We start from the raw sequence: 27,558 nt of genomic DNA, 5'->3' as shown, positions 1-27,558 counted from the left end.
GTTCTGAGTGCAGAAGTAGTCTTAAGTTCAAATGCTCATCAGCTTTTCTTCCTTTACCACTTTTTCCATAATTTGCATGACCAGCATAATCCAAAAAGAAAGCTTTGCTACGTTCCTTCTGGATCAGTGTGGACAGAAGCATTAAGAAGGCTGAAATCATCTTTGCCTGGAATGAATACCTTTAAGTTTTTCTCAGTCTGCTCTGAAAGAGACACTTTCTGAGATTAAAACTTATAATTTTTGATTGGTAAAGACCAACAGTTATTCTTGCTGGTTCTGTACCAGCTCAGCTTGGCTAGTCTGGGCAGGCATCCTTGTTAAGGGTGCTTCCTTCCCAGGCCTTCCCTGGAGAAACCACCCATCAGCTACAGCCCAAAGGCCCCTCCAGCTTCTCTGCCTCTCAACAAAACAGACAGCAGTGTACTGTGGGGCCTATTTGCTTTTTATAATGCTGTGGCTGCTCAGGCCTCATGTGGCTAGAGTTGCTATAATTAGACATCCAGTCACATTTCTGTGCCTGTAACAGCTTTATGTATCTCACCAAAATTTCAAGAAGCGTCAAAACAGAATGAACTAAAGCTGCCAAAGCACTGATATATGATCAGTCACACTTTTGGCGGTGAATATGTGCTTCGATACCTAAATGGACCATACCCAGCTGTGAAGTTGACTTCATGGACCCTGCTCTCACCTGCGTATTGCAGCATCACAGGCTGATCTGGACAGAGCCCTCCTTGAATCTCCTTTCATTAGATGATCTTGAGTGAGATCACACAGCATGTATGGGAAAACCAGGGGATCAGGCCTAGCCAGCATGAGTTCACAGAAGGCAGATTCTGCTTGACCAACCTGATCTTCTGTGATCAAATGAGCTGCCTGATGGATGAAAAAAAGAATGTTGATGTGGTTTACTTAGACTTCAGCAAAGGCTTTGACACCACATGCTTCATGTGATGCTTTGTACGTTACCCAAAAGATAATGACAACACCCCGAGTTCTCCATTCAAATACTGCATAGACAGGGTGTATAGGAGATTATGCCTGCATAAAAATGAAAAATGTATGCTTTTGTTTGCTGTATTACTCAAATGCTTCTCTTTTTAACTTTTCCTAATGGAGAAGATTTATTTTCCTGCATAAAATACTGCCTGTGTTCTGGTTTTGATCCTTAACAGTGCAGAAGGACCCGCTGGCTCTTAGACATAGCCTCTGTGCTTTGATGACTAGCTTCACGAATGCCCTGTAGTATTCATGTTTAATTCACTTGCATAGCAGAATATGGGTCACGTTCATTCTTTCTGCTCTTGATTGGGCTGACAGCATCTCCTCAGATGAGGGAACTGCACAGCTGAAGAGAATTTCTATCAATGTAGAACTTGCACTATGAGCTTAACTTTTACAAACCGGGGGCATCCGCAGCGCTAAGGCCCGCGGCACCGTGGCTATTTCTCACCTCCGGCCGGGCTCGGGCCGTGGGCGGAGCCAGGTGATGGTGGGAGGGTCAATGGGCGGAGGCTCCGTCTGCCCCGTCCGTCCCTCCGCCCACCCCGCGCCGCGGCCGCGGGAGCTGAGCGGGTGGGAGGCGGCGGAGCTTCCTCCGGTCTGCGCCCGGCCGAGCTCGTGGCAGGCAGACAGGCGTGGGGAGCGCTGCGTGGCCGCTGTCATGGGGCAGCTCTGCTGCTTCCCCTTCTCGAGAGGCGAGGAGAAGATCAGTAAGTGCCGCTGGGCGTGCTGCCGCGTCGGGGAGTTTAGAACAGAGGAGAACGGCTGGCGTTCCGCGGGTGGGATTTGTACCTTTCTGAATAGGTGGGGACGGACTGGGCAATATTTCTGCTAAGTAGGTTATGATTTTTTTGTAATACAGCTGAGTAATTACATCTGATTGAATTCGCTTTCTGGCAATCCATTTCCATAGGCAGAAGCAGTCTAAGTGAACATTTCGGTATTCCTTGTTAACAGCATTTAACAGGCGAGGTGCAGGACAGGACGCAGAGGTCCCACTGTTGTGAGCATGACACAGGGCTGGCAGTGCTCCCTGCACCAGGCAGGCTGTGACTGCAGGGCAGGGCACCGGTGGCTGGCAGCACCCAGCAGTCCTCTTTGTGTGGGTGCTGCGGGAGCCCACGCAACGTTCAGCCAACGTGCAAAAGGTTGGCAGCACAGTCTGCGTCCACCCAGCGTGTCTTAGTGGCCAACAGGCGCAGCGCTGCTCTTTGGTTTTTGGCTGAGCAAACCCGTGTTGGATAAGAGGAAGCAATTCTGATTGCTTCACCCTTTGGTGCACCGAGTCAAGCAGGCTAATTTGGCTGGAGTGTTACTTCTATTCAATTATGTGCTGAAAATGGTGTTTGTCTTAAGTGTGGTTACACAATAACATTCTCACTCTTGACTTGCTGTTGGGTGAATTATTTGCAACCTTTCTTCTAGAGGATGCAGCCAAATTTCTGTCATGCTCCTTCTGAAATCAGTTTTAACTGAATTCACATAGTGCGTTGGCCATAAAGCTAGAGAATCCCATTTTATGGATCTGGTTTGTGTTCATTTCTGTTCCTCAGGATGCTGTCCAGGCATAAATAAAATTCGAGGTGGTATCATCAGTCAAAATCATGTGTACACCGCTGATGCTGTATGTCTAGAAGGCAACCTGAAGGAGTTTCCTATTTATAGGTGTTTTTCCTTAACAGGTTGTGGGATGAGGATAACTGTTATAAATTTTGCATGGGGAATGTGGCTATGAACATTTTATACTTCATAACTCTTTTTTGTCATATAGCCAGTATAGACTTGCTTTGTGTGAGAAGCAAGTTGCTAGTGCTCCTCGTTTCTAATGCACGGAGTGGAGGGGCACAAACAGCAATAGCAGGTGTACTTTGAGTCTGTTGTGCTGGCAGAGAACCAAAGATACACGAGGGGTGGGTCCTCCTGCATCCCACTGCTCTCAGTCCTCTCATGCTTCCACCTTTATGTGTTCTCTCAGGCATCCCTTGTCACGCACCAGCTTTCCTCCTATGGGTTCTGCGAGCAGTGCACAGTGTGTATGGCATTTAGCACAGCATGACCTGAAGCTGCTTGTGGTCTGACAGTGGTGTTTGGGGATTGCACTGTGGCAAAGAGAGAAGGGCGTTGGAAGGGCAAGCTTTGGGCCTGCAGTGACTGATGTGGGCAGCACACGCCCTGGGGAGGGTGGAAAAGCCATTGTTACTGGACACAGCTGAGGGGAACTGAAGCAGGGAGATCTGGTGATGGCTGAGGTAAGAGAGTGGTGTCTGATGCAGGGATAAAAACACAGAGGTGGCACCACTCTTTGTGTGGGAAGGAGGTGTGCTGAGATGCCTTGGAAAGAGAAAGGCAGCAGAAGTGTTTGACGGGGATAGTATATGCTGGGCTGAGAGCAAAGCCCAACACAGCCTAGTGAAGAGGGGAGAATGAACCAGAGCTGTCTCCCTGTGTGCCAGTGCAGATTCCCATGTCCCGTGGCTTTGAGCCCAGCATGCCATGTGTGTTTCTGTCCTCCATAGCCGCTGTGTCAGTGATTGCTTCCTTGATCAGAGCTCTGTGACAGCCCTGCCTGGAACTACAAGCACATGAGGGGGAGAAGGGAATGGCATTCATGTGTGTATGTCATATTCTGTCGTGCTATCATGATGGCCTTTATACTGATTGCACTGGGAAATTAACCTTGGCTTTTTATTGCCTCTGAGTTGTCCTGGCCAGTGACAGTCGCAATCATCTGGTTGTTGTGCACTAGAAACAAGGCGCACTCTGACTCAAGGCGAGCTTTGGCAGGAAACTATCACTCACCATGTTACTTGTGTCAGTCACAGTAAAGATGAAAATTCCCAAAATTCATTATTGTCTTCCCATAGGCTTGTTTCTGATTTCATTCCTCAGGTTAAACCAGCAGACAAATGCCAGTGATTAAATTGCTGTGAGCTGTGTTACTCAAACAGGTATTCACACACAGTGTATAGTTCATATCAGTTTTCTTCAAATGCTGATACAACATTGAAAAACATTTAGCCAAGCCTCATGGTTACTGTAAGATGTTAAGAATGGCTGTTCTGGAACATCTGAATGGTGCTTCTCCCCAGCATCACAAGCACAAGGAGCCCAATAAGACCACTGCAAAAGGGCAGCTGTAGGGAAGTGCTTCCTCAGAGTCAAGCTAACAAACACAGTTTGCTTTGCCTAGTGCTAAATGGGCAGTTTTCCTGCTACACCTGAGAGAAATCAATACACTGAAGGTGTCTGGGGGATCGAAGAGCCATGGTGTTCTTCAGAGGAGCAAAAAAAATGTCAGTTCTAACCGGTGGCTGAGGGACAGCAGGACAAGTGAAGCCATGGGACTGCTGTAGGTGATGCATGTCCGGTCTGCACAGCCTATTCGTGTCACTGTCTCAGGGAACAGTCTTGTAACAGCTGCTAGGCTCAAAGGCTCTGTCAGGATGGAGAGATACCACACAGCATCTCAAAATGCTGCCTATATGTCTATTCTTCTACACATCCTATGCTGAGTCCTTTCCAAACAACCCTTTTAAATAACTCATGTCCTAACTAGCTTTTCTTAATTTTTAGGTACGTGGTATCAGATAATTAGTGATATGATATTCACAGTAGAATATGAAACTTATTTGCACTGTAAAAGTTGAAAGGGCAGAGCATAACAATTTGAGCACTTGTGTTTTGATTTAATGAGATTAAGCATTTAGTGCATAGTAGCTGTCAAGCAATAAATTATTACTTATGATGTAGAGTGAATATAATACCTGAAAGTAGATGTGGGAGTAAGCAAATGAACATAGGGACTGGGGCTGCATACTCTGTAGGCAGGAACAAGGGAAGCTGAAATACACAGCTAGGCCAGCAAAACTCAATCTTGCTCTTTTGGGTTTGACCCAAAACTGCCAAAATACATCAGACTGGGGGTTGGTTTTCCAGAGTAAGTGAAAGGTCAGTGGACAAAATGTGATGATTTTATTTAAGCCTCAAATTAATTCTGAAAGTTCTTACTCTAAATCAGAGGGTTGACCAAACTTTTAATGTGTTGGATAGAGGTTGACATGAATTATTTTGTATTTGTACTACATCCACACAGAAGATGCATTGTCCAGCCTTTTGTCATGAGAAACAGGACAGGTTTGCCTACCACAAACAGTAAGTCAGTCTCTGTTGTTAAACAGTCCTTGTATGCTTGCCAAGCTGTCTAACTGGTTTCCAGCAAGCACATGTATTGGTGCATGACTTTTTCACTTATATTTTCTGAGATTTAAACTGCTGGAAGCTCAAAGTGATGGCCATTCAGATACCAGGAAGGCCCTGCACTTTTCCTGTCTTCTTCCCTATATATGAAAACGCACTCATTAGCTGAGCTTGGTAGATCTTCCATTCTCTAGTGCTTGTGTTTGGTCTTAACATTCTTTCTATGCAGAATTGTTTCCACTCCTACACACCTGTTCACTTGCACCCTGAAGGTATGTGCAAGCAAAGTTACGCATGATGTGGATGAAGAAACAAACAGCTTGAAGGAAAGGGGCGTGTGTTTCTCAAAATGACAGCTTGAATCATAATTAGGTGTTATTATTATTTATCTTTTTTTCCACTCATAAAGCTTCTGAGTGATCACAATGAGGTTTCTAACATTACTTCCATTTTCTGCTGTAAGAAAATGGGCGTGAGAGACAACGATCCCATAGACTTTCTCAAACAGTGAAGAACTACAGTACAATGCTGAACAATGTGTCATGATCGTGTCGCTAGTGCCTTTAGGATTTGGTGGCCTCATCTGAAACTGAATGTTCAGTACTTATAATTACACAAATGTCTCTTCTTCTGCCAATCATGCTAGGCTTAACGATCAAAGTAGAAAGCCTAAGCAAGGCTTATTGATAGCCAAGGCTGCAGGAGGAGTTGTACTTATCAGTGAAGAAAAAGAGAAAATCCGGGAGGTAAAGTAGGGGAGTTAATAATGCTGATAAGTTCAACTTCATTGCAAGATGTCTCAGAGGAGATGGTAGAGTAAAACTAAAGGTGACTGTGAAACTGAGGATTGTAGAATGACATTAGATGTATCCTTATGCCTTTATGCAGTCCTCCCTCAAATTGAAATGTCCCTATTATTTGATTATAATTACTTACTGCTTTTAGAAAGTATTCCTATGAGGTGTGAACACACGTTGCTGAATTTTTTTCTACTGTCCATAGTTATTTCAGCTGTATTTGACTTGTGGTTGAAAAGAGAAAATCTTTTTTGTTTCCTCTCCCTTTATGTTTAATGGGAAGATAAGTACAAATGTTAGTCCTAGAAGTGCAAGTGTCCCATGGGAAGAAATCAGCTTTTCGAATTCAGTTTTTTGTGTCGATTTTTATTTGTGTGTAAGGAATTCTGGAGCACAGAGCTGTATTATTTTTAGAACTAGGCTACATTTTCCTATTTCGTGAAGATCCAGCTGACTGTCTTACTTTATAGTGTGTTAGACTGCAGATGTTGGGATCCCTTCCACATATCTGTCAGGATGTTTTATGTTAAATGAATTACAACTAGGAATTCTGGAGATGAATCAAGTCAAGTGTGATTGCCTTGATATTAAATTATGTTACTGGGGGCAGTGGGAGGTGGAACAGCAGTGTTTATTACAGAGTTTATTTAGATATATGGCAGAACTGCTGCTTTTCTGAGTGGAAACATGAGCAAAGGCAGAAAGTTCTTAGGTACATAATCTAAAAAAGTCCAGGGTAATTTGTAACTGCTTTTAAATACTTTAAATTGTGGATTTGGTTAGAAGTCAAACCTTTTATGTAACATATATGTGAAATAAAAATGTGTAGGAAGCCTAAGGCCTTGCGTGGAAGCGCTTGGGACCACAACGATCCATTTCTGCTGAACACTGAGGAACCTCAGTGAAGCCTTTAACCAAACCTATCTTTATTAAAGGAGCTGAAGAAATATCCCTGAGAAGTTAGGAAGAGATTTCAGTTGTAGTAAAGAGAAGACCAGTATGATCTAATTGGTACAGGTGACTAGTTCTGTGAGGGACGCATATCAACATTTCTCCTTGATCACAATGAGAAGAGATGAAAAAGGTTGAAGAGTAGTAAGAAAGTTCAGAAAAACCTGATGGATAACTATGAGATAGATTGCTAAAATGTCATGTTATTTGAAACTTTTACGAACTTTTATGAAGTCGGGGGTCTCATATTGCAAAAGTGTATGATCAGAGAATCAGCCACCAAGTGGTTGTGACTCAATAGAGCAAGATGAGAGAAGTGCTGAGGTCACTGGGTGCCACAGACTGTTACTGCGATACCTTGGTTGTTTCTTTATTCCACCATCCTCACTGGGCGCCTGCTCCAGAAAATGTCTGTTCTGATGGTGAAGACCCTATCAAAACTTCCCGTCTGGATTTATTTGTGGCCAGTTTGTTGCTGTCTTTTGTACCAGCATTGACCATTAGCTTAAGCATCTATGGGTAAATAGTTTTCTGTCATTTTGTAATAAGCGCAATTGCCAAATCATTGCTGTGAACATGTGGACAAAATAAGGACTTTTTTACTTCTGAATGACACGTGTGATTTTGCACAAATGTTTGCATAGATTCCTTGTATAGTGTTGAAATCATAAGTTTGATTTCCATGTTGAGGCCAAGAGCCTCTATTTGCAAGCTACTTTCCATGTGAAAACCTCCACAGCTGTGTTAGCTTCCAAAAATCTGTTTAAGTTACTGGCAGAATGGAGTGTAGTGTAACAATGCCTTTAACGCTCGCCTTCATTATGATCAAATTCGTCTTGGCCCAGATGTAGGAATTGTGTGATACTTGGCATGCCCACCTCCTGGATAAGACTATGGAGTTGAAAACTGGACGCCTAGTTGGTAATCCTGCCAGTGCTTTGTGGTGGATTACTGGAAGCTGTCTTTTCTTACAGTGAGTTCTAGTAAGAAATACATGGTTATGTGCAGTGCTTATTAACAACACATTTTAATATTGTTGTTACAATTTAATGTTGATAGAAACAAAGCTGTTAGCCTGGCAGTTGTTAAGTAAGCAAACAATAATGGCTGTAAGGCCATAAAACCCCATTCTCTTCTAAATTCAGAAGTGCTGACAGAAGTGTTTACCAATCCCACATGGTCATTATTGCCAATGTTGTTGGTGATACAGTGGTGATGTATGCTGCATATATCATATATCATTTCATAGCAGAGCATATTGTGTGAGCAGTCCTTTAAAGCAAAACCACCCAAGTGGAGTGAAACACTTTTCCTTTATTGATCAAAACTAACCCAGCTAGTTTTCCTTCAAGTGAATTAAGGAATTCTCCAAACCCGTGGAGCAGATGATGATAAGAAGCAGCTATGTATAACTTCTTCCAGTGTAGGACTGGATCAAGTAAAAAATACCTTTGTGTTACATCAGAAGTATATGGACTTGATCTTGCAAAGTAATGAGCAGCCTTGATCCCTTGTGAACATGTGCACACAACAGTGCTTTCGTATTGCTGCCAGGACAGATGTTGGCAAGGACAAGTAGCTGAAATGTTCCTTGCAGAAGGGAAGGATTGGATGTGCAGGCATTGCGGTCTTCTTGATGGACTCAGTATTGGTGATCATGTTTAGATATAAATCCCTTGGCACAATGAAAAGGATTTTACATTGTCTAAAATACTAAGCTTTGCTTCAGTGCAGGCTGATCTGCTAATACTCATGGATAAATGTTAAACTAGTGGCTGAGAGGTCTCCTCCTTGGTCATCTTCAGATGGTGGACATGTTCCTGGACACCTTGCTCTGGGTGGCCCAGTTAAGCAGAAATTGCACCAGATGGTCCCTGCTGACCTTACAAGTTCGGTGATTCTGCGATAGACATCAGATGGGACTCAGATGGAGAGAACAACTGGTTGTAGTTCTAATGCTTTTTGGGAAGTGCAACAAGAATAGTTGGAGGGACAAATCTCTGAGAGATTTATGGACTGTGCGTCTCCCTCTTGCTATTCCTACCAGTTTTATTTCTTCGTGGCTGCTGCCCCAAAGATAAAGTGCTGTACTCCTCCTGGCTTAAAGGTTCTGTAAGGTGTATCATACCTGTGTTTCACAAGAATTTTATCTTCACGTTTGTGTACTTTTCCATCTTCCTTGTATCTTCCAAACCATAATTCTCTGAGAATTCCAGAACCAGGTTTAATTGAGAAAGAAATCATAGTTTTGCCAGTCTGGGAGTGTTTGAAGTAATGAAAGAAAATGCAATGACTAAAGCAAGTTCATGAAACATTTCTGCTTTGAAGAGCGTTCTGTAACCCATTTATGTATTTTCAGGTAAAATAATATATTCAATTATACAAGAACAAATTATTTACTGTTTAGTCATTTGAGATTTTTTCATTGAGTAAAGATGAGAGATGGCATTGACGTTGTTTTATTTATAGATTATGTGAACTCAGCCTACGATCTGAGTCAGCCAGTACAGAGGATGCCACTGCTGGAGCTACTCAGTGCACTCATCAGCCTAATAGTGGATAGGGAAAAATGAACTATTTATTACACTGTGACTATAGAGCTCTTACTGGGCAGAAATCAAGCACAGACCATGCAGTATATTCTGCACTTTAAAGAACAGAAAAGAGAATCCTCAATCAGGGAGAAGAACCTTCCCTAATGCTTATTTTACTGCGCGCTGATGCAGTGAATTATTTCTGTCACTTGTTTTCTTACGTTTGCTCTCTATTTCAAAATTTATGCTCAAGTAACTTTTTAGCACGCTTTACTACAGGGTCAGGCAGTCCAATTGGAGAGGTAATGCACTGGAAACTTGCTTATGCGAAGACATTTCTCACCGTGACATTAGACACATGTTTTGTTCATTGTTTCTGGTAGGTAATTCATTCAAAGAAATGCATGAATGGAAGAACAGATTGCAAAAAAAAAATAGTGTATTCTCTGTCTATGGAGCACACTTAGCACTCCTTCAGTTAATTGGCAAATGTTTGGTGCAACAGGAAACTTTCATAGATACAGAACTGAGCTTTAAATTTCTTTGGTTGAAGATGTCAGTTTAAATTCCATCCACTGTAGGTCACTTCCTTGCCTGGCTGGGCAGCAGGCAGAGAATGCCTAAGAATACATCCGAAACATTCTGTATGGCTGTTTAGGAAAAAGGAAGCTTTACAGTAGCTTGCAATAGGAGCAAATTCTGCTGAGGTAGAGTTCAAGCAGCCCTGGGCATTTCTGTGGGCTAGCAGCTGCCATGGCAGATTACAGCTGACAATTGCATTTAATATTCCAAATTATGCTGCTGCTTGGTTCAAAACACCAGAACAGTAGCACAGACCAAGGAATGGGGAATATCGTCTTTCCTGGGGCAAAATCTTTCAGCTGCAATTAGTTTGTGTATTGTAGATCTCCCATATAAAGTTAGAATAGAAACTTGAATAGAAAATAAATATTTCTTTAATTATACTGGAATGGATAACATCCTTTCACCAAATAATTAGTTGTGAACTAATGTCTGTCAATTGACAGCGTACCGTAAGTAACAATTCATGGTGCTTTTGCCTGCAAGCTTACTTCTGTGCAATAAAAATGATAGCTTTTTACAAGTGATAAAAACTCATTAAAAAGATTGCCAATGTACATTATAATGCCCAGTTAGTTAATAATCGTTATATTTATTTAAAATAATTATGTCATTAATATACCATTCAGATATTTCAGTGCTCAGGAACTGTCTAAAAGGACACCTAAGCTAAAGTATTTAATTAGCAGCACGGGTATTTGTTAAACATGCAAGTAAAACCACGAAAGTAAGACAGATTATCTGGGGCATGAATAAAGTGGTAGTGAAAATGTCAAGTGAAATCCTTAGCAGCTGTAAGTAAGAATAGTGCTGGTTTATACCAATCCGGGACCTGGCCTGCCAAGTGTCATGGCTGTGACAGTCTGCTGGCAGCCCCTGGAGTCAAGGACTGCAGCAAGATGGATGGGAATATCAGCAAGACCACGTAAAATTGGCCTTCTATAAATAGTATCAGGAGGGCTAGTTCAGATGGCAAGCCAACAAAGTGCCAGCTTCATCTGGAATCTGCTTCGTAGCAAGAAGAGGAGGACAGGTTAAAAATACTGTTCTTTTAGCCTTAGGCAGACACTGTCAGACTCCCTTTGAAGAAGGCTGGTGTTCTGCTCACAGCTGCTGGAAGAGACTTCCTGCACAGGTTCTTCAAGTGACAAGAGAGCAAACCTATAAGGAGAGTAAGGCCACTTTAAATGTTCTGCATATATACTGTTTTCCTTAAGCTGTTTGTTTACTGCTATCCCATATCCTCTTGGGTTTGAAAGGGAGAATAAAGGACGGCAGAGTAAACAAATACATTTTAGGTAAACTTCAATAATTGTCCTCTGTGCAGGTGTTCCGTTTAAACAGAGAAAGCGTTGTATTGAGTTTCTCATACTTCAAGTGTGCTGGTCAAACAGTGCTGCTTGTAAGTGATAAAATATGTTCCAGGTCTACCACATACATGCTTAGATATGGGATATTCTCTCTTTTAAGCCGTTAAGATGATTTTAAGATAATCTTAGTAAGACCATTGCTGCAACAAAAGGAAGACAAGGCAAGGCAGGGTGCTCAGAGCTGTTCTTACTTCACTCTAATGTACTATTACATAAAGCAAAGGCTATGACGTGTTTGTATTGATTCCCCAAAGTGTAAATGAGAGGCTGTTGCCACCACAGATACTGTTAGAAACTGCCTTATGTTCCCTGTGAGGACAAGAGAGTAGTGTCCAAATGGCCTATTCTAAGGGAACTCCCCTTGCTTATTACTGTTTCTCATGTTCATATTAATTTTCAAGTACTCCTTTCTCAGCTTACTGAGCTGTATGTATGCTGTGGTATGGTGCCTTTCCTCTTGCTGTACAAGTTGAAAGAAAGAATTTGTGCCACTTGCAGCTCACCAAACAAAAGAAGGAGCAGTATGTTTTCTCAAATCCTCTCAGACCTGCCCTGAAAAGTAGGAAGTGTCAGAGAGCCTCAAGGGAAATGAATGTTACCTCTGCATTTCCTTACTTCTGAAGATTAAATCAGAAGTGCTGCAGAAGGATCACATCATAATGGAAGAGGAAATTGGCTGTGTTGTTCCCACAGCTTTATTGGAGTCTTAAGCCAAATCCTGCCTCTGTCAGTCGCATTACTGCTGCTGCACTGCATTGTGAAAGTGTTCTTGGTAATATTGGTTGCCTGTGCTGGTGAACGGTCCAGATCTGGCCCTGGAGAAGAAGCGCTTTTGGAAATAATGCATGGCAGTGCATAGGAACTTGCATCCCTGAGTCACTTTGGTGGTGTGGGCCCAAGCTGGCCTTAGTGCCAGACAGCAAATGCCTTTGCAGCTCATCTGTACCAACATAGCCATGTGTGTCTGAATCAAATACTGGGCTGCGGGAATTATTTTCATGTTACTGATGGTTTGTCTAATAGCAAAGGAGAACCCTAAGCTGTACTTTCCTTCTTTGCTCAGAGATGATGTGTGAGTAAACCTAAATTATGGCCGGACAAGAAGTGTGACGTGCTGAACGTTGAATACTGTTCTCTCTTATCAGATACAAACAGCTACCTCAATTTGCAAAACTCATTTGCTTCTGCAGTTGTATTGTTAAATGACAGGTCATGTGGTAGCCTGGTCCACCAGAGCTCGGAGTAAAGTAAGTCACAGCATAGAAATCCTAACATATGAAGAAAAGCACAGGTAGGGGAAAAGTGTTATAAGGCCATTATGTAGCGGTTGTCTGCTCCTTCCTAACATGATGTTTTAAATGAGTGTTGTGGTTTTGTATTTTTTTTTCCATCTTAATTGTAATGCTTAATGTTAGCTAATTGTGTGCTTTGTTTTCTAGTGGAGAGTGGTATTCTTGGAAACAGCCAGGCGTGTTCTAACCTTTATTCCAGAAACCCTTAAAATATTAAAACAACAACAACAGCGAGAAGCCTGGCCTGCACTGTCTCTCTTAAAGATACCATTTAAAAACCAACTTCATTTTGGCTTATTAGATAATGAAATCTGGATAAATCATCAGATTGTCAAACAAACTTTTGACTCGGAATGACAGGGAGGCTGTACTCTGCCTCCTTTTGAAAAAAGGGGGAGAACAGGTTTCATCCATACAAAAAATATTCATGTTTGGGAAGGGAAACAAAACCCAGATCTTCTCTCTTTTTTTCCTTCAGCAAGCTAGTACGTCACTGGGCCTAGTACTTCATTTTAGCATAAAGGACATGCGTGTGGTACTAATTAAGTCTGCCCTGGAAAGATCAGAGTCACTTGTGTCCAGGAAGCTCCAGAGGCACAAAGCAGGGCTGAGCAGGGTACAGCTGGAGGACATCTCTGTGTGAGGGGCTGCTCAGGTGGAAGAAGTCAGAAAGGTTGCTTTTTCACCAGAAGGTAATGCTCCAAAAGCAAAGTAGCGACTCAGGATCTTCAGTTCCAGAAAATGGCTGGGGAGCTGTGGAGCTACAAACCCAGACGGCAGGAGGAGGTTAATTTGATTAAGCAACTGTTAAGATAGCCCAGGATTTCTTCTATTACATCATGCATAATAGGAACAAGAGGGAACATTTTGTATATATTCTGGGGAACGCTTCCTTCCAGTGACAGATGCTGGGCTGCAGAGCAGACTCTACATTTTGCAATATTGTGACTGAGATTTTCAGATGAATGCAGACAAACAAAGCAGACAAGGTAAACAAGGGTCCTTGGTCCAAGGGTCCTGTTACTACTTGTTACACACTAGGGAAAATAAGGAATCTTGTAAAGTGTTGTAATAAAGTATAGTGATGTATTGTTCAGCAGCTAGTTATTATTGGTTTAGTACTGTTTCTAATTGTTTTTGCTATTCCTAAGGTTTGGGTAAAGCTGTCTTTTCCGTTCCCTTAACCTTGAAGTGTGAAACTAGCAGAAGAGACTGAGATTTAGGGAGAGTTCTGGGTGTTGGAGAGGTGTTGCTGATGCTCTGGGAGTCATACTGGAGAAAGGGATGTGATGTTACTCTGCATTTATCAAAGGAAAATGGAGTGAATATCACAGATGTTTAAAGTTTACCCTCCACCAAAGGAAACATTTGAGTATAGACTAAATCCCTGGGCCTTTACCTGGAAGTGTGACATCTTGGCACACTTGTTGCATTTCCAGACTTTTGCAATGGGTGGTTCTTTTTGACTTGTAGTTCTGATGTTAACATGCACAGCTGAACTTCTGTCAGGCCCATAACCCTGCGTGGAACCCTCATGAACCTGAAGTTTTAAATTGATACAGAGAAAACTTGCTCCTTATTTTGTATCTTGTCTGGATTCCAGTCCCCTAAGTCTCCAAATCCACCATTAGCTTTATCATTCCTGCTGATGGCTTAATCCCTTTGAATATCTTCCAGTCTCAGGTGGAATCCACCTGGCCACTTGCTTCATTTCCTGTGAGTTAAAATACTGAGATGTGGATAATTCATTTACTCTCACTGGAAAACTTGTATCGCTAAGAGAAATGTATTATGTCATAGTCTATTATGGTATTACTCATTCCGTTTCACATCATAGCAATAATTTTTTAAATGGCATTTTATTCAATTTTCCACTTTAGTACAAAGCACAAGGATTGAACAAAGCCGTATTAAGTATCAGGCATAGGTTTTGCAGCACTTCTGTGGCTGAGAGGAAACAGCAAACCAGAAGCATGTTTTGCTCTCTTTAAAAATCCATTACCACTCAGTGTAGACAAATGCAATCATAACAGTTTCTCTCTCTCCCTCTCTTCTTTCCACTCTCCCTTTACTTTTCATGTACACATCAGTAATAGAATGCAAGAGGCTTTGTTTGTTTTTGTAGTAGAATGTGAGACTGAGGTGAGTTCCAGGGATGGAACACCTTCCTCAAGTCTGGGGATATCCTTTTTGCTAATGTGAAATCTGATGTAGCGCACACGTATGTTGAAAGGCTTGATGCTCTGATTTAGTGAAATAAATATTTCTTTCTTGTGTGCTCTGTTCACGCACTGTGGGCGTTTGCACTTACAAATGAACTGAAACATAGGGAGTGAGTGCCAGGAACAACAAGGACATCACAGCCCAGGCCACTGAGGCACTGTTTGTCATGCCCACTTCAGTGTGATGAGTAATAATAATACTAACTCTGTTGCAAATGAAGTTTTGAAAAATTAATTTAATTCCCTGGGTCCTTTTTTTTTTTTTTTTTTTCTTAAACCATAATCTCTATACAAGGCATTACAGGATTAGACTTTAGATAAAAACACGTTATGTGTTAAGATGTGTCCAAGTATAGGCTCCCACATCAGTGATGTATCCAAGTGTAAGTTTTCACATCAGTGGCAGAATAGCTGGATTGTCGTGGTGCTGCACCCAGGCTATGAGGACAGGCTGATCTTCAGGTGCTGTTACTTCTGATGCAGGAAATCCCAAAACTGTGAATGATATGATCTGATCTTAAGGGGAAACATTGCCCATCTTCTTCCTAATCCTCATTTTATGGAAATTCACTTAGCCCTTCTAGCCAAAAATAGACATGAAGAATGTAAAGGCATAGTGAACTATTGAAGCAAATGCACTGCTTTAACAGGACTAAAGAAAAAAATACTGCTTTATTTTTTCAAGGCTAGTTCTGAATGTAGTGAAGAAAAATGTAAAAATGCTTTTTAGCTTGAATATCAAACCCTTATTTCCTTTACCTCGAGTTGACAAAAGACTGTGAAAAACATTGCTTTGAACTAAAGAGGGGATGACGAGGCAAAGATGAAACTTCAGACTAGAACTGTTTAGCCAGACAGAAATAAAGGACCAGCATGAATAAGCAGTTCTCCATTGATGCTAAAAGGACAAAATTATTATTATTATTAGGATGCTAAGAGTTGGGAATACTGTGTAGTTGTAGAAAATAACACTTGAGAATGGACAACAGAGAGGAAAGAGAACAGAATGTTGCGGCATGTTAGTGAGTAATGTGTTGTGGTATGGAGTGTAAGCTGGTAAAAGCTGTGATGGTTAGTTCAGTTTATGTCATTGCTGACGTTTTTTCATTACATAGAAATGCCAGTGGAATAGACTTTGGCTCACTGACTGTAAGGAAGCAGGAATATGGGGGAAAGAGAGAGAGAAGTATTCTTTTGCTGCACATGTGCATTTTTGGAGCTGTAATGAATCTTGTGAAGGAAATGTTCCAATTAGGTTGAGAATATTGGTTATATTCTTAAGGTGTTTTATGTTGTTTGACAAAGAAAATGTTTTTACAGCTACTTCATTTTTTGCATTGGGAAGCTGTGAACAATAAAGCACACTGGCTTAAATAGTCAAAACTCAGTGATTTTTGATTTTTAACAGTAAAACAGACTCTAGAATAAAATTATGTTTGATTATTAAATGCTTGTTAGTGAACTTAAGATACATGTATTATTGAACATAAAATAGGAGAAAAAAAAGAAAATGTGATTTGTTTGTTTGTCTTAGCCTAATCTGGTTGGTTTGTTTGAAGGGTTGATTGTATTAATTTTAGTTTTATGGTATAGTGATCTTCCCTTTTTTTTTTTTTTAGATGAGGTGATCTCTCTACACTGTGTTCTGACAACGCTTTCTGAACTGTTGTGAATTAGGTTAACTGTTAGCAAACTGTGATCACACCTTCACAGTTATTAGCTGTTATTAGCTACTCTTTAACTATAGCAACTCTGATTTCGTATAGCCAAGATGCCCAAAATCCTATGACAGACAGAATTATTTACAGTCAAGCGATTGTCTGAATTATTTGCTTAACAAACTAGGCCTTTTTTTTCCTTTCTTTTGGAAAGTTCATAACTTGCATTACATCCTTCAGTGCTTGGAGATGAAATAACAGGTTTAACAGAGCATGTTCTGTGCTTCTCCACTTGTGAGTAGAGATGGTAAGAAATCTCAGATCGCTGAGCTTTGCAGGATTTTGTCTGAAACAAAACAAATCTTGCCAAGTTAACTAAGCTTCCAAACTGAAGGCAGCTTGCGGATATTCTTGCTTTCATCATAAAAACTGGCAAAAGCATCATATTCCCTGAACAGCTGCAAGAGCCTGAATTTCCTCTGCACTTGAAATTCATAATTTTTATGGTTTTATTTTATTGTAGGCCAAATCACATAAATTAGCTAACTAGAAACCTATACGTTCAGTGTGAAGGGTTAGTGTTGCTTTGTTAGGCAGTTCTATGTGTACTTAAAGACATTCTTTAAGTTAAAAGAGGGAAGATTTAGGTTGGATGCTAGGGGGAAGTTCTTTATTAAGAGAGTGGTTAGGCCCTGGAACAGGCTGCCCAGGGAGGTTGTGGATGCCCCGTCCTTGGAGGTGTTCAAGACCAGGTTGGACGGGGCTCTGGGCAACCTGATCTAGTAAATGTGTATGTTTGGTGGCCCTGCCAGGCAGGGGGGTTGGAACTACATGATCCTTGAGGTCCCTTCCAACCCGGGTCATTCTGTGATTCTTAAAGCCAAACAAGTTTTTTACATGTCCAAGGTGAGCTAAACTAGCTATATTACATACGCTGCTTAGCATCGTTTATGGAGCATGCAGCAACTCAGTGTCCTTACCGTAATGTCATAACAACATTGTAATTTCACCCTTCCTCTCATTGCTTTATTTGTGCCAATTTCTTAAGTGACCTCTGGAGACATTTCATGGAAACCCTTCCTAATTAACAAGAAATTGTTTAGGGTTGTGATTTTCCTGCTGATGCTTTTTGTGTTGATTAGATATGGGCACAAGCTCTTGTTTGTGTTCATTGCTTCAAAACCATGATCTCGACCGTGCTGGATGATTCACAGTCTGCTACAAGAGTGGGAAGCATACAGTCCAGTAAATGGTCATAGCCTGTAATTCATCTCATTGTGGACTGTGGGTTCTGTCTTAGCAGGATGAAGGTGGTGGTATTTTATAGTGCTGTAGTTCTGTTAATATGTTGCCAACCAAACTTATCAGAAAGTCCTCAGCAAAGAGGATGTTCAGCACAATGGTCTGGACACTGCAGTTCTTTGTGCAAGTATGAGAATCTCATTCCCACTAAAGTCAATGAGATTTAATTTAATTTTGAATTAGATTCCGCGGACACAAAGGTGTATCACAGCAGGAATGAGGTACTTCCATAGGTTGTAGCAGGGCATGGCAGCCTTGCAGTAGTCTACATTTACATGGATGCCATGAGTGTAGATCTTCTCCTCGTAACATGGGGATAGTGAACTGTGGTAAAGACACAACCACTGAAGTCACAAACTGCATGGATTCACATGGCTGAAATCTGTCTGACTTTGCTCATATTGGCCTTTTTCTGTTTGCTTCAAACCCATCATATACATCATTGATAGTCATCTGCTGAAAGTTCCTTAGTCCATCAGTAATTTGGGTGGTTGTCTCTTCCCTTCCAATCTCACCATACTGCATGTTAGCAAATCCTTTGCCTCTGTACAGAGGGACCATAGCCAGTCAGCTGATGGTGAGTGGTTATTAAGATTTAGAGTGGACTCCTCAGTCATTGCAGGATTGCACACAGAAAGGGATTCTTTTGCTGAAGTACAAAGTTCTGTGCACATGCAACAGCAACTTGGCTCACTATTTGAGTGTCAGCAGGAGGTGCAATGTAAGCAGAAAAATGATATTTTGTAGCATTCAGGAGGAATTTCATAAAGTTTAGTTTTTTGAAAGGTTGCCAGAGTCCTTTATGGCTTTTCTTGTTTCCAGATTTTGTAAAGAGTATTAGAAATTGATGAACTAATGGGAGACAGAGGCATTTCTGTTACCACAGAAGTCCTCAAGGCATTCATTGCCTGTAACCTCTGCTCTCAAAAAACATACTTCCCAGCTCGTCTCATCCACCTATGTGAATTACCAGCAGTCTCCTTGCCCCATGCTGGCAACGTTCTGTGCTGAAAGGTTTTTGGAACGAAAAACAAAATGGGGTGTGTTAAGGCCATAAAGCAAGGATTTTTCTTAGAATGTAGCTGATTAAAGGCTGTAAAACTGTCTTTTCTTGTAAAATGGATGTATAGCTGACTCTTTAGGTGAAATGTCCTGCAAAAATGGACAAGTAGAATAAACAGGAGTTGATCCAAGTGACTGTTTTGCTTCTCTCCAAACCTGAAGTACTCACATATGTATCTAACACAGACTGGACCAGGAAAGCCACGTCTGATATGTTCCAGTACTATCTTTAAAAATCCAATTCCTGGTCTTGTAAAAATGTCAGGGAGTGTAGAACTGGAGAGTAAACCTAATCCCACAGAGATATTCAGCAGCGAGTTTGAATCTAAACTTGGATTTGGTTTCAGGACTCCTATTCACATCCGTAACTGCAGCAGCACGTTGTGGGATCAGAAATCCTTGTTTGAATAATTCTATGCACTTGGTAGTTCCCTTTTGAGGGAAAAAAAAAAGGTGTGGCCATTTCAGGGCAACAGGCTTGCTTCAGTTTTGGTAATAATTAAAAGGATGCATGCATTGAGTTGTATTCACAGGATAAGAATTTGTGTTCATCTTCCAAAAATTATCAGACTCTGGGATAAAATGGAGGCTTTATTTCATTTCTATTCTAAGCCATATACAAGATGGGAAGCATTTTTTTTATTCACAGGCACAGAAATAATGTAGCGGTGTAGTCCATACTAACAGACATAATATTGATGTAAAAACAGTGCACGTGGTAGATCTGTTCCCTTTTTCAGAACTGAGATTACAGTCAAAGTAATTCTGAATTCATAAACCTCCCTTTTAAATCTAAAACATGCAGAAGAGCAATGACTTTCTGCTGATATTCAGAAAATTCATGACAGTCTACACAAAGGAACTTTTGCCTGCAAGCAGCAGATGCAGCATGGAGAAAAATACATGGAGTAGACGTAGACATTAACAATTTAAGCAAATATAAATGATCAATACCTGTTGTTATTGCCTGACCTATTTCATTTTGCTAATGGTCATGAATAGGAATGCTGCTAGAGTACACAGCTGCCTTGCCAATGAACTTCAGTATTATGCACACACATACACAAAGTGCTATTTAGGGAATCTGAAAATATAAAGAGAGCATTAGTGAATCATATAGCCCCATGTGCCAGGCCACTAAAGTGCGTGGAAGATAAATATAGGGTTTCTCTTGATATAGGGATGTGCACGTACCATACATCAACCAGATCCTATGCAGATCTTCCCAGTTAGAATTTAGGACTTTTGGTAAGCCATGAACATCTCAAAATATTAAAAAATATATAAAATTTTAAAAGTAGTTCTGTGGCTTTCTAAAGTGTACTTCTAGGAGGCTCATTTTAGATATTTTAAATCTTTTTCATGCTCCAGAAATTACACTGCAAACCACCTACTTGCATCTAAATGCATATATATATATGCATTTATATAAATGCATATATATATATAAATATTTGTAATATTTATGGGAGAAGAGCTCTGTCCTTTTCTGCAAAGTAGAATAAAATATAAAAACAGTGCATCATTTAGTGAAAGTAAAATGGCTCTGAATAAATGTAATCACAACTGTTTTGTGTTACCTGGAGGCATCTGTCGCTGGCTACTCATATTCTGCATATTAAATACTATTAGGTCAAGTGCCAGGGCTGCTGAGCACCTATTTCCCATTGATTTTGTTTATGGAGTTCCTTGGGCAGATCATTAGAGCTGTGTGAGTAACAATTTCTGTGATTCAGTGGCAGTTCTGAGAAATAAAAAAACTCTTACCTGGAAAGCAGTATTTTTTCTAATGAATAAATAGACTGTGACAACCAAAACATTTTGCTTCGGTTCTGAGCATCTTTAATAAAAGCAGAGGAAATTTGGAATCAAAGGGCTGCATTCAGAGGAGCCTGAGGGATCATCTCATAGAAACTGAAGGGAGATGCTGCTTATGTATATCATAGGTCTCCAAAGAGATAAGAGCCTGAACTAAGTCCCTCCTCTAAGTAAGTTAAAGGATAGACTTAAACCCAGGGAATGCAGTTAATGGAAGAACATGGTAACTGATGTGCCTGAGGGTATGTAGTCATCTGAGTGGCTTTGGGAAGGGTATCTGTGACTCATATGTTAACCTGAAATGTGTCTTCCTGGAGCTGCAAAATCAGTTTTTAATGTTTTATTTTTGTTATTTCTCATTTAACCTTCTTTCCCCCCCTCCCTCACAGATGCCTTTCTGAATATCTTTCAGGCTTTTCCCCATCTTTTTACAAAGCCTAATGAAATGTTTTGCCCACATCTAGTCTGATTGCTCTTCAGCTGAAGCCCCCTGTTCTTCCAGTTCCGTTCTAACAGCACCATATTGACTGTATGAACAGAACTGGAGGACATAGGTCTGTCTTGCTGTTCCAGAGCAGGATGCTCGTGCTAACAGCTTACAAAGGCGTTGCCTCTGGAAATGGAGGCTTTTGTGTACCTCTCCCTCTCAAATTCCCTTATGAACGGTGTTTTATCACTGAAATTGCTCATAGGTTGTACAGTCCCCTAGGAAAACTAATGAAAGTCTTTTATAACTATAATCTATATGTGCTGGCAAACTTGAATAAATTTACATATATGAAAGAGAACAAATGTAGGTAATTGAACAGTGCAAAGCTTTGTACTGAGAACATACAATAGTATCTCTTTCACCAGATGTGTGTGACTAAGCAGCCTTTTATTACTGGTTACAGAATGCGAACTCCAGAAAAGGACATTAGAGATATGACTTTAAATGTACGTGCAGGGAAACAGTTGTTTGCCTAGGGCAAGAAATTGCAGAGTGGCAAGTGCAAATTATACAGCCTGTGGAAATTGGACAATAAATTGCATTTTGCCTGGATTTTGTTCCTCATCAAAGGAGGATGCTGTAGTAGGCTGCATAAGTCATTAGGAAAACGATTCATGGAAAAATATACCTTCAAAATATATGTAATATGTAAATCCTTGTTATGTATACAGTGACTTGGTTGTATGTGTTTACTCCTGTGAACTCAGTATGGGGAAATGGCAGCTTCTTGCTTTTATCAGTAGATACCTATGAATAGAGTTGGCACTTACATCAATGTCAGAACTTTAGATCAGAAGACAGAAGGGTGAAACGGGGGCACAAAATGGTTTTACCGTGTTTTGTGCTTGATTTGAAAAGAAAAATAGTAGTAATAGCATATTTTCTAACCTGCTCTCAGACAAGATACTTTAGTAATTTTTTTTCCCTTGAGAAACGTGAATTTTAAGCAGTGAATAGAAAGGTAGATGTTCTCAAATTTATTAAGCAAACTCACGAAGCAGGGGCAGCTAGGCTTAAGAATTTTACTAACATGTAAATTCGGTGTGTGCCCAGGAGGCACGTGTTATTACTGAGAAAAGGAAGTGAAATTTGCACACTCCTGAGCTGAGCGGGTGCTGTTAACGTTAGCCACCGGCATATAGGACTGTTACAATAAAGATGAGAAATGAAATACTTTTAGTCTGATGTACTGGTACATCTTCATGAAACACTTGATTCAGAACTCCTGGAGGGGGAAATTATTTTTACAGTCAGGAAGAGGCAGACTTAGAACTGTCTAATAACTTGTAATCTAGATGTCCAGCTCAGCCAGAGGCTCCTCCTGATGCAATTCCAGCTGCTCTTTCCATGGCAATGAATTCCTTCTCTTGTCTGTTGTGACACATAGGTGAAAAGCACGCGGCAGAGCCGGATGACGCAGAGCTCGTGAGCCTCAGCAAAAGGCTGGTGGAGAATGCAGTGCTCAAGGCTGTACAGCAGTATTTAGAAGAAACGCAAAACAAAGCCAGACAGACTGATGGGAGCCCTGTGAAAGCTGAGGAAGCTGCTAGTGGCACTAAGAATGAGAGCAACAATGACACCAGCAAGTGAGCACTGTGCAGAAGACTGGGAGCGAGTATCCCACCAAGAATAATGGCAAAAACATGTTCCAGCTCCCTGCTGAAACTTGCTGAGTGGTGCTGGGTGACAGGCACTCTGCTCTAAGAGGCTCATATCAGAAGTTTGTTCTGAATCGAGGGACACTGCCCGCTGGTCTAATAAGCGCTTGCATTGCTGAAAATCTATTGAATGCTGGAAAAGGACAAGAATGGTGAAACAGCTCCAGCCTCCATGGGCTCTTAATACCAAGAGTCCTTTCCTTGCTTTTGAAGAGAAACTAAGCTCTCTGTGTTTGCGTTTTGGATCGTAAGGAATGGGCACGAAGAGGCCTTGCCACAAGTGGAAACAATGCGCAGTGCACAGCCTGGCACTGCCATGGGGCTGCTCGCTGGATGCGAGGGCACATGCTGTTGCAGAGTCAGCAGCAGGCATCCCGAGCTAAAAATTACCACTACTGGTACTCATCACAGATATTATTACACAGTATGTAACATAGCAGGAGTTTCTCTGAAATGCGACACCTTTCTGTTCTGTATTTTTGGTAACTGTTGTTGATGCAAACTGTATGTTTTCTTTTGACAGAGTATCTTTTTATATAAAAAAAAAATGGGGAAAAAGCACTCAACACTGTCCAAAACAGATACGATTGGTCTCTGTCTCTGTATGTTAATGATTCTAAGTGACATTGGTTATTATAAAATGCTATATTGTTCTTTTCCTCTAGGAAAGAGCCACGAAGCAGACTTAGTAAAGGAAGCTTTGCACAGAGAAACACAGGCCCTGTTATCCAGGCTGAGTCAAATAAAGGAGCTGTTATCCACTGCCGAGGTCCGCATGAAAATTAGAAAAGAACTGTTTGAAGATGGGCACAACCATAACAATAAACAGAAAAGAAGTTCTATCAACTCTGAATCTCCAAATGAGTGACTGTAAATTGCTGTGATATAAGACCTCATCAGGTTGTTTGAAGATGAGAAGTATTTTCCTTTCTTTTCATCTCTTTTTTTTTTTTAACTGAAAATACAAATGGGTGTAAACGACTCATGCGGAATAATGCTGAAGTACTTGCACACAAGGATTGCAGTTCATCGTTAAATACAACCACTCCCCAGCACTGCTTTGAAACTCACTTTGAATGTGCAGATATACATCATAGTTCCAAAGTGGAAAACTACTGGTTTCAAATAAATCTGAACAAACACTGTGCCCTTCCTTTATCATTGCAGATACTTCAGACTTTTCTCATACATGTGGATATTTAAAAAGAAATGGATGCTTTTAAATACTTTAAAATGTGTATTTGAAACAAGGTCTTTTAATTCTCTGCCTTTTATATATATACCGGCGTTTTGGGTTGGCACTGTCTATTTGTAATTTTTATTAAACAGCACTTGAATACGTGTCTAGATGCTGATAGGCTGTTTCTGCAGATGTTTACACTACCACAAGAATGTTTTAAATTTCAGAATAAAATTCAGGCTCCACTAATGTCAAGGGCAAACTTGCTGGCTTTAATGGAGTCAGGATGCTGCAATTAAGATCTTCTGAAGATAATAATGTTCCTTGGGATGATATTTGCCTTTTTTTTTTTTTTTTTTTTTTTTTTTGTAGAACAGTGTTTTATGTATCGGGGTTGTGATGTTTCCTCCATCTCTGCCTTCTGCTGCCTGGGGTTGCGTGTCCATTTGCTCTCATTATTCCTCCCATACACCTGCAAGATTCAGAAAAGCTTTGGATGTACAATATAGGAGTAGGTCCAATATTTACATTTTTATAAACATTGTTTAAAATTGCCTCTGATGACAAAAGCTATTTAATACATGTAGCGATTGGTATTGGTTTTGTGCTGCTAAAACAGCTGTGTGCATATTCTTCATTGATCTCAAGCACTGATCATTTATCTCATGTTTCATGGCTTGCATTTTTCCTCTCACTGAGTATATAACAATATATTCTGAGATGTCGTGCGTTTCTCAAACCATGCTCACAATAAAGTATTTCTTCCTTGGTACTGTGTATGTTTTCAGCCATCTCCAAACAGAAATTTAATAAAATGAAATACTTTGCAAGTAATAAAAGTGACAGAACGATTGCTTGTATGAATCACCTCCACCAAGCTGACGATGGGTGTTGAGCCAAAACACCGATCTGGAGTCTGAGCGCTGAAATCATGTGAAGAAATTCCTGCAGATAAGCTAATCCTGAGTCATTGCTGTTTCAAGAAGCCACCAGTTACCCACATTCCCTTCCTTTAAATGCTAATTTCTTTGAAAAGTTTCCAAGGCAAGATTTTATATGATAAAACTTTCAAAATCCAATGCAGGTGATGTAGGTTTAGATTTAAGGAGATGCTGCTACAACTTCCTTCAGGCCCACTTCTTCCAATCTTCAGAAAATTAAGTTTGAATTTATCAAATGGTCTCAAATATAATGAAAATACAAACAAACAAATAAACCCCACTGGATTGTGGGATTCTACTGGATATAAAAGTCCAAACTTTCACAAGTGTTCCTGTCGTTTTCTCTTATTCTACAGGATGCCTAAAGCTGGAGAGAGAAGCTGTAATTGCTGTATCTCTGTTTAAAATCTTGGTTATAACAAACTGATATGACATTCGATACGTACTATTGACAACTACTTTATCCGGAGATAGTTCTTTACCATGGCATCAGGTAATTTAAGTACACCTTACTAATGGAAACACAAAGCAGGAAAACAGAAAACTGAGTTACTGTATGATGTCTGAGTCTCAGGTTGTCACTTTCCTTTCATCCACACAAGTCATTGCCATGAATAGGTGCCTTTTCGTACCATTGTGCACAACACGCAACACCCACAGATTTCCAGTAATGCTGTAGAAATTAATGTTTCAGTCAAGCTACATCCAGCCACTTTGATGGGTGACCTGATAGAAGCTCCACACACTTACAGTACTTATGGCCATCATCAAGAATAGAAACTTGAAAGAGTTAATCTTAGGGGAATTAATGGCCACCTGATATTGTTGAGGTGCCCAGGTATGGGCCCAGCATGGCTCTGGGGGATGTGTTCTGGATCAGGAATGGCTGGAGGCCACCCCAGAGCATCTAAGAGACATACTAGACGTCTGTATCTAAGTAAGTGAACCCCACCCTTGGTTTTCAGGTGTTTTGACCCATGGAAGTAAACAGGGCTTTTGTTTCAAAAGCATTGTTTCTTTTAAAGTTCTTTCTTTTCTGTTTTGTTTTGTTTTGCCATTGCTAATTTACTCAAAATTGAGTTCAAAATAGGGTTTAAAAACAAAAGAAAAAAAAAACGACATGTTTTGGTTTGATTTCATTTCTTTCTTTATTTATTTGCTGTAGCCACTGGCAGTGGAGTGAACGCTTCAGAGCGCAGCTACACAGAGGCCGAACCTCATGTAGAAAGGTGTGAAGCTCTGAGCAGCATAACATCATGCGCCAGAAGAAATATGTTGCCTTCCTCCTCTATCTTCAGACAACGATTTTGATTTTTATTTAAGTGCTTCTTTGGAAGAATGTCTCGAGGTAGTGATGCACAGGTTATTCTGGGAAAGCGTTGGCATTAAAAACAGATGGTGCAAGTGCATCCACGTTCTGTTTTCAGCTCTGGTTCATGCTCCATACTATTTCCGTCCTGCTGGTTATGGAGATGTCTGTGATGGTTCCAAAGCAGCTTCCAAGTCTGGCTGGAACTCTTTGGGCTGCTGTGACCCTCTGAGGAACGGTGTCTGATATTAACACTTGCTCCGGGTAGAAGCCATACTTCTGTTACCTCAACAACCCATGCCATAGATTGTCTGCACTGTTGAACTGAGGTGTTAGGGATTGAAGGAGTAATGAAGGACATCAGTAAATCATAATGTAACCCAAATAGGCAAGTGGTCCATGAGGATTGTCATGTCTGAGTCCTGAAATCATGTCTAAGTCCTGACAACAGATGTGAATTCACTGGTGTGGTGAGAGAGACCGTTTTAGAAAGAATGACTCAAAGCATAGGTGAACATGGCACGAGGATGCTCAGTCTGCAAGGAGACTAACACAGCAGATTATGTGCAGGAGGACAATTAGTGGTGCTTCTGTGTTGGCTGAGGGTGGTACAAATCTAAATAGGGACTGGAACCTCAGGGGTGATTCAGGCACTGAGTATCCAGATACACAGATACTGGAATCTAGATTGGATAATACACTGTGTCTAGTGGTAGAGTTATTGAACATAGATGCTTTCAGTAAAAATGCTTCTTAAAGTTATACGACTTGGAAGTTAGGATTTAAGAGACCTCATTTTCTGTATTTATGGGCGTTCCTGATTTTGACTGCACACTTCCATGTATACTATTTCAGTCTAAAGGCCACATTGGGTCAGTGAGCAGTCAAGGTATGTGAGCCATGCTTTGTTCTAGTGACAAGAACGATACCATTCCATTTTTATGTCAGCCTGGAGATGTGATGTGTATCTTCTCATTAGAGTTCTGATTTTGTGAAAGTCGTGAGGACATGCTACCCATCTCTACAACCTGCCAGCAGGAAAAACAAAAACACTGAGGTCACCACATTCAACAGAGCTTGTAAATTGAACTTCAGTAGAAATACACATGCACATTTTAAATTCAGTTGTGCCTGGGAATATGCTGGTGAAATTAAGTGTAAATTGACAGTTTTTCTCTGCAGATGAGACACCA

At 40.8% G+C, this 27,558-nt stretch overlaps 1 protein-coding gene across 2 annotated transcripts in view; it reads left to right on the top strand.

Moving 5' to 3' along the window:
• AKAP7 (A-kinase anchoring protein 7) overlaps positions 1-24,887 on the top strand; it is a 68,113-nt gene extending 43,226 nt beyond the window's left edge. The window contains exons 8-9 of one of the 2 annotated variants that reach the window (XM_015858570.2): positions 22,665-22,863; positions 23,601-24,887. In XM_015858570.2, coding sequence (XP_015714056.1) covers positions 22,665-22,863; positions 23,601-23,721 — 320 coding nt within the window. In that variant the 3' untranslated portion in view covers positions 23,722-24,887. The remainder of the gene's footprint in view (positions 1-22,664; positions 22,864-23,600) is intronic. The other variant, XM_015858571.2, reaches the window with a different exon arrangement.
• The last annotated feature ends 2,671 nt before the right edge of the window (positions 24,888-27,558 follow it).

Source organism: Coturnix japonica, chromosome 3, assembly GCF_001577835.2.
Source record: "Coturnix japonica isolate 7356 chromosome 3, Coturnix japonica 2.1, whole genome shotgun sequence".
In the NCBI taxonomy this organism is placed as follows: Eukaryota; Metazoa; Chordata; class Aves; order Galliformes; family Phasianidae; genus Coturnix; species Coturnix japonica.
The sequence above is the reverse complement of the archived record's forward strand: the minus strand, read 5'-3'. Positions and strand labels throughout refer to the sequence as shown.